General features: G+C 38.0%; 1 protein-coding gene across 1 annotated transcript in view; it reads left to right on the top strand.

The window, feature by feature from the left end:
* Positions 1-1,578: 1,578 nt before the first annotated feature.
* Positions 1,579-7,807, top strand: part of PRTFDC1 (phosphoribosyl transferase domain containing 1) — a gene marked incomplete at its 5' end in the record, with an annotated part of 44,959 nt that continues 38,730 nt past the window's right edge. The window contains 3 exons of the mRNA XM_010282739.1: positions 1,579-1,590; positions 2,385-2,491; positions 5,419-5,602. Of these exons, the coding sequence (XP_010281041.1) occupies positions 1,579-1,590; positions 2,385-2,491; positions 5,419-5,602 (303 nt within the window). The remainder of the gene's footprint in view (positions 1,591-2,384; positions 2,492-5,418; positions 5,603-7,807) is intronic.

Here is a 7,807-nt window from a genome sequence, read left to right as displayed (position 1 = left end):
CGGCTCCCCGGGCCTCACCGGGCTGTTGGCTTCCACCGCGAAAATATGGTCCTGAATTAGCCCGCATAGCGAATCAGCAGAGTCGATGGCTGTGCGTTTCACTAGGTTGCTCGAGTAATTGAGATCAGGATCCTCGGGGATCCCGACGTGTTGGGCTCCCACCATAATGCTTTAGAGGCCTCTGAGAATCTGGGAGCGCCACAAAAGCACGCTCTTGGCTGCTCCTTGTTCTTCTGTGGTGCGAAAAAGCGAGCTTTGCCAGTGAGTATTGAGTACTAGTGGGGCTGAATAAATTATGCAAAGATAAACGAATTCTGAGGGACAAGCCAGAGTCTCCTGTGAAACAAATACCACCACTGCTCCCACCTTAGGTATGTTCTTATTTTATTGTGGCATTGGGTTTTTAACCGAGTTGCAGGACAGCCACCCAGGTGGTGGCCCAGGGCTGACAGGTTACACCCTGTCCATGCCAGCATCCCTTTCATCTCCCTTCCAAAGAAACCCATGGCCGTTGCCATTAAGATGTGCACTTCACAGAGGCAAATTTCTCACCATTTATCCTTCTACTCAAGGTTCATGTGGCCAAGCCGTATAAAGAAGAAAGACAATACGTGACTTGAGGAACATGATTCTAAAGAACGCCTGTTGGGTATCACTTTTTATCCTGAACCAATATTGAAGCAGAGCTTTGTAATTGTTTCAAGATACCTTGTGAACCCGCAGGTCTTGTCTTTCGTAAGGAATTGTGGAAGTTGTTGGTTTGGAATTTGTTTAGCTCCTGTGCTGATGACTTTGCATTTTCACAGCTTTCTGAAGCCTTTGCCTGTTGGCTGATTTTTGCTCTACTTAATCTCTACTGCTGTTGTATGCTGTAGGATCTCCTAGTGGTTATATTCTTATACTTATGAAACTAATATACATTAAATCTGTAAAATATTTTTCCTGTAAGTGCATGGATTTACACACTAGTGTAATAGTGATAGTGAGGTGAGATGCAAACATTTTGTAATCACTTCTCTTTGATGACTTATCTAAATTAAGAAGCTCATATTTGGCAAAGAAGTAAAGTCTTTCACTGATTTGCAGAGATACCGTCCATCAACCACGTATTCTCCGTATGTGCTGTTTCATCTGTAGAATATTTATTTATGTGCAACTTCTAAATACCTCTAAACCAGAAATGTACAATTTTAATGTATGATTTTATGACTCTTTATCCCGCTGTCTGACTCTCCCGTTGGAGAATCCCTTCTTATATTTGCATAATCTTACATTTGCATTTCAAGTTTGAAAGTAGTAAGAAACTTAGACTTGCCACTAGTTTAGTATTAAATATTTGCTTTTTCTATCTAGTTGTTTGTAATTTCAGGTGAAATTTCCCATTCTGTGGAGAAAAAAACTGTAGCATTTGATTTCTGACATTATACTGAGAAGCAAAAGAATGAATAGGAAAAGTGAAATAGTAAGTTGAGGTTTAATAAGGCCAAGTGCAGGGTCCTGCACTTCGGTCACAACAACCCCATGCAATGCTACAGGCTTGGGGAGGAGTGGCTGGAGAGCTGCCCGGCAGAAAGGGACCTGGGGGTGCTGGTTGACAGCCGGCTGAATATGAGCCGGCAGTGTGCCCAAGGTGGCCAAGAAGGCCAACAGCATCCTGGCCTGTATCAGGAATAGTGTGGCCAGCAGGAGTAGGGAAGTGATTGTGCCCCTGTACTCGGCACTGGTGAGGCCGCAGCTTGAATCCTGTGTTCAGTTTTGGGCCCCTCACTACAAGAAGGATGTTGAGGTGCTGGAGCGTGTCCAGAGAAGGGCAACGAAGCTGGTGAGGGGTCTGGAGAACAAGTCTTATGAGGAGCGGCTGAGGGAATTGGGGTTGTTTGGTCTGGAGAAGAGGAGGCTGAGAGGAGACCTTATCGCTCTCTACAACTTCCTGAAAGGGGGTTGTGGTGAGGAGGGTGTTGGTCTCTTCTCCCAAGTAACCAGTGATAGGACGAGAGGAAATGGCCTCAAGTTGTGCCAGGAGAGGTGTAGATTGGATATTAGGAAAAATTTCTTTACGGACCAAGAGGGTGGTTAAGCATTGGAACAGGCTGCCGAGGGAGGTGGTGGAGTCACCATCTCTAGAAATGTTCGAAAAACGAGTGGATGTGGTGCTTCAGGACATGGTTTAGGGAACATGGTGGCGCTGGATTAATGCTTGGACTTGATGATCTTGAAGGTCCTTTCCAACCTTAGTGTTTCTGTGATTCTGTGAAATTATAACTGGAAGGGAGTGTGTCATACAATTAATTCAGCCAATAGAGTGTACTAGAACACTCGTTTTCTATCAGTTACGTGTTGTCAAACACCATGAAGTATTCTTAATAGTACTATTTGATATATAGATTTCAGACAATTGGCCCGGATACAGTCTGGATTTGTTCACTTATCCTCAGCACTACTATGGAGATCTGGAATATGTGCTCATACCTCACGGCATTATTGTTGACAGGTATGTGTAGTTTGAATGTTACTAAATAAATTCTTTGGTCAGTAGTATTATTCTTTTTTATAAAGCCTGTCATCCACAGGCAGTGTGTATATAACATTTGTCCTAAAATGTTATATTAGCAATTATAAAAATACTTTATTTAATTTGGGAAGTAAATAAATGCTTAAAGGTAAGGAAATGCTAGACTTGTAGTTGTCTTTGCAGCTCACTGTCTCATTTCTTTCACCTAATTTCTGATTTAGGCATTGAATGAGACAGGGATCCCACAAAAAGGAGACTGTGATCATACAGAAATTGACATTGGAATATGAATGACAAGAGAGCTGAACTGAAGGTGAAAGGGCAAGTTCAAAGCTTTGAATACAGTTATACTTGAATGTCCCACTTGCACCCTAACCATGCTGTGTTTTTAATACAAAAAGAAGAAAGAATTACATTCAGTTATGTACAACTTTGGCAACTCCCTAATGGTTCCCAACTGCACCATTGACTTCTGCCATTCAGCACAACCGAAAAGTCTGTTGTGGACCATTTGGGTCCAGATGCTAGGTTCGAAGGGTGGCAGTGGGAAAGCTTGATCATACCTCATTCCTTACCTTGTAGTAGTTCCCATGTGCTCTCACTGTAGCCGTTTGATGGTGCTTTGGTATTTGTGGTAGTCCACCTCAGTGTTCATGCTCAGTTATTATTTTGGCATGCTGTTAAAAATATTATGAAAAAGTTACAAAATGGAAATGGTAATTTTCAACAGCGTATTTATTGGGACTATCTGAATGGAATTTCATGGGATATTTTCAGCCTGCAGCTTTCTACCTACCACATTTAAGTAGCCAGTCGCAAGTACTAAAATTGTTGGAATGCCTTGAAAGGAGATTGTAAAGATCCGTCATAAGGAAGAGCTATGACTCCTGTGTTTGTTTTTAAACACAAGCTTTCTTTCATTGCCTTTTCAGTTACCATTGTGTTGAATTTTTCATCTCTCTTGGTTATGGTCAACTGACTTTTAATTCCTCTTTTTTAAATAAATATGTTAGAACTTCAGTTTTTATAGAATTCAATATAAATTTGTTTGAAGTATTGAACTCCAGTGTTTTTGTACTCCAGCAGAATGAACTCTGCTGTTTTTTCTTACTCCAGTAGAAAAGACTGATTCTATTCTGATGGAAAAGGACACAGAACTGAATATATTGTGATGATCAAAATTTTTATGTAGGAAGAAGGCTCAGCACTTGAGAAAATTTTCTTGTCAGTTGGTAGCAATTAAATGTAGGTTAAAAAACTGGTATGTTTTTATTTAGAATTTGAAATTAGTACATTTTTCTCTATACTGGAGTTCATACTCTTAAAATACGAAGCGGTCTTTGGAATTTTTAAATGTCAGCTCTTCAAACAATCTGAGGAATAATATAAAAAAATGAAAATTACTAGAGAAATGTTTCTTCTTAATGAGAGGTTTTCACCATTATGCTCAGACTTGATAAAAGATTATAAAAGACTATTTTACTAATCTTCAGTAAAATGAAAGTCTTTTACTAATCTTCATTCTTACATCAGTAAAAGGAATTATGTATTTGAGGTCAAATAAGATGATACAATGATACCTTCTATTTTTCAAATGTAAAAAATACTAATTGCTGCTCTATGGAATTTACTTGAGCATTACAAATACAAAGATGTGAAAATGAAGCAGCAGCTTTTGCTCATAACTAGGATATCTTCAATTTAGAGCTTATTCTTCTCTGGTATATGCACACATGTAGATTTCACTGAAGTTCGATTATCTAGTGGCAAATGGATTCCCATATTACAGTGGGTAGAGAAAAAAACCTGAAAAATGTAATCATGAAAGACATGGGATAAATTACAGGATTGTTTAATAAATTGCATCCTGTCAAGAAGTCCACTCTCATTGAAACTACTGATCTAATTCAGAGAGCTAGCAAAAAACTTTCCAGCAAAAGTGTTCACAGAAAATAATGCCCTGAGCCGTTTTTCCTCAAAACATCAAACAACACTGTTCAGTTTTCTGCTGATAACCTGCTTTACATCTAAAAATTACCTGGTACCCTGTTTTAGGTCTAGAAATGCCATCTACCTTGTTCTTTAGAAAGCAAAGGTACTAAGATAAGCATTCATGTTTATTACTTTTATCTGGAAAATTTACGTACTGTTGTATGGCAGAAGTGCATATCTTTTGGTTTCAATAATCTGCCGCATTGTGTTTGCAATGCGGAATTGTCAAAAAGAAGAAACCTGCAATTCTGGGTTAAATGGAGCATAACCTTGATTATTCTCATGTGTGTGACTTTGAACAAGTCACTTAAGCTCTTTGCACTCTTCTTTTTTGCTGTGTGAAATAGTGATAATGTACACTTTTTATAAAATTTTGACTGATGCTATATTTCTTTATAGTATTTGTTTGTATTTTTATTAAAATTGTAGAGGCAGCATCTTCCAAAGTCTATCAGTGTGAAGTATTTCTAATAATTCTCTTCCTTATCCTTCACTTAATTTATTGTTCTTGTATAGCAACTAGCACAACAAGTTAGGGGATTGTACTGGATTATTTTATATTGATGATTCCTGTGAGGTAAAACTGAAGGCTAAGTGCATTCTGAACTCTGAAGTCTCTGAAATGCTTATGAATTCAACATATGCTGCGATGTGTTACTCCCTTTCCTATAACTGGGGAATTTATGCATTTAAGGTTAAAGGAGTTTGATTCACATGCTTTGCGTCTTGTATCCATCACTCTATATCTGCCTGCTGTGAACTTGATCCAAACCCAGTCAAGTCAAGACACTTAAAGTACTGTCAGTCAAGCAGTACACTCACCATAGTGTTTCTTTATAACAACATGGAAAGCATACCATGAACTTAGAGAATCTGCATCTAATGTTATTTTATCCTTAATTTTTTTGTCGCAGGACAGAACGTTTGGCCAAAGATATTATGCAAGACATTGGAGACAATGATATTGTGGTTCTCTGTGTCCTCAAAGGTGGCTACAAGTTCTGTGCTGACCTTGTGGAACACATTAAAAATCTCAGCAGAAATTCAGAAAGGTTCATCTCCATGAAAGTCGATTTTGTTAGACTGAAAAGTTACCACGTAAGTCAACAACTTGTTTATGTAGATTCTGGTTGTATGTTCATAATAAATAAGGGACTTTTGTAAATGGGAAATTTATTCCCCCCCCCCATTATTAGAAGAACACTGTGAAAAATACTTTGTTTAAAAAACCTGTGAAGTTTTCTTTCAAAATATTTGCTCATGTCCCTTTATACTTTATGGATAATATGAATGAGGATATGAAGCATCCTCAAGCTGTATTTTTTTTTTAGTTTATCTTCATCTTTGGACAGAAAATTATTCAAGTTTCCATCATATAAAATGTCGCCATGTTGTTTGTTCTGAATATCCTCAATGGTTCTGTCAAGTTTATTTCATGTTACTTCATTTTTCATTCCCACCTCCACATAGTTTGGCATAACTGCAAGATGATAAATCTATGTCTTCTTCTAAATGTTTTAATGCTAAGTAAATGAAATGTTTTCATCTTCCATTACATGCAGTTTACATAGTAGCAAAATATACCACTAGATGATGATAGTGTTTTATAAGAAAATTAAATAAGCCATTGAACCAAATCCAGTGTTGAAGTAAGGATCAAGACTTCCTGTTATCTTCAGAGAAAGTTATGCAGTAATGATATGTTTGTTTCAGTGAGGCAATGATAGTGAGATGACCGGCCTTTTTTTAGGATGCGTGATTACAGTTTGTATTTGCATAAGCTGTATGTTTATATTCCACCTTGTAGTTCACACTCCATAGTGAGGGAGCATTTCTAGAAGTAAGTTGTCCTAGAAAGGTCTGAGTAAGTACACTGAGTAAATGGAGTGATAGTACAGTTGCTCTCTGCGCACAAATGCAGCTTGCTGAGTTCAGTAGTTCCCACTATAACGCTACGTCCTTTCCACAGACAGAAGTCAATTGGTTGGCATTTTGCTCTGATCCCAGTGACCATAAACTTTTCCTAACTTTCACAAATCCAATCTGAATTTTGTCCATCATGAAAGAGAGAAGTGGATGAGAGCCTTTTGTAGCCATTTGGTTAGGATTTGGTCCGGGGAATTCCCTTTCAAGGATTAGTCAGGTCTATGAAGGGCATTTGCAATACTAATATGGTACAATTTCTAGCTATTTAGCAGCATTACAGAACTAGTTAATAAGGTAAAATATAATGTTTGTCTCACATAAAGGCACATGGAAATTATACTCACATTTGTTTGGTGTAGTAATCATAGTACTTCAATAATACTGCTTGCGGAATAGTGGAATTACTTAAATTGGTTTTTATTTTGCACGTGGCGGATCAGTAATGTACATGCTTTTCCTGTTGGGTTATCTCTTATCCAGTATGAAGATAGCCTGGTTCTAAAATTTCTTTCCTTGGTGACAAGTCAATTCTTATTAGCCATGCTAACCCATAAACAATGAGTGTCACGAGATGTATACCACGGAAGTGTGGAAATCGTCACATCATTGCTTAGGAAATAAAATAAAAGTATGTTGTATCAAGCTGAAACTGCAATACAAATCTTGTTATGCAAGGATGCAATTATCAAGACAAAGTCCTAGATCAGCCTAGCATTTAGCGGCTGTGCTTATTCTGGCTCTTAGCCTCATGCTTTAGCAGGAAGGTAGCACCTTCCCTAGAACTAGTGCTTGCATATAGTTTTTAGAAACTAAATCCTTTTTTTCTTACAACTGCTTCCAAACAGGTGTCATATATTTAGAGCCTGAGGCTGTGCTTGATTTAGTGCTTGGAACAGTGCTTGGTATCTTCCTGGTCTGAGAAGCTGAATGACACTGCAGTATAAATTTGAAATTACATTGATATTGCTAGATTCATTCCATGACATATGCATAGATGTAATGCTGACTAAAGTACCAGTACCACTACCTGCCATCATTTGCATTTTGAGTTATTGTTTTGTCCTGTCCAGCTGCAGGTTTTAGAGAATGTACCTTTGTCAATATAGCCATGGTCAGAACACTTGTGGAACTAGCTGTTATTCGAGTGACTCTCTATCCCAGCTTTACATGAGACTCCCAAATAACCCCGTGCCAGTTTATTCTGTAATAACATACCTCTCTGTTTTACACTTTAATCAGAGGCAAATAATTACAGTTTTAGAGGCAAGACTTCTTTGCTTCCCTTTGTCTTTTCTGTTCCACTTTCTGTTAAGACTTACTACTGCTCTCAACACATTTTTCTCTCTTTTTATCCCTTTTTCATTTTATAGACACGGG

This window comes from Phaethon lepturus, unplaced genomic scaffold, assembly GCF_000687285.1.
Source record: "Phaethon lepturus isolate BGI_N335 unplaced genomic scaffold, ASM68728v1 scaffold7482, whole genome shotgun sequence".
In the NCBI taxonomy this organism is placed as follows: Eukaryota; Metazoa; Chordata; class Aves; order Phaethontiformes; family Phaethontidae; genus Phaethon; species Phaethon lepturus.
This window is presented reverse-complemented; position numbering and strand designations above follow the sequence as displayed.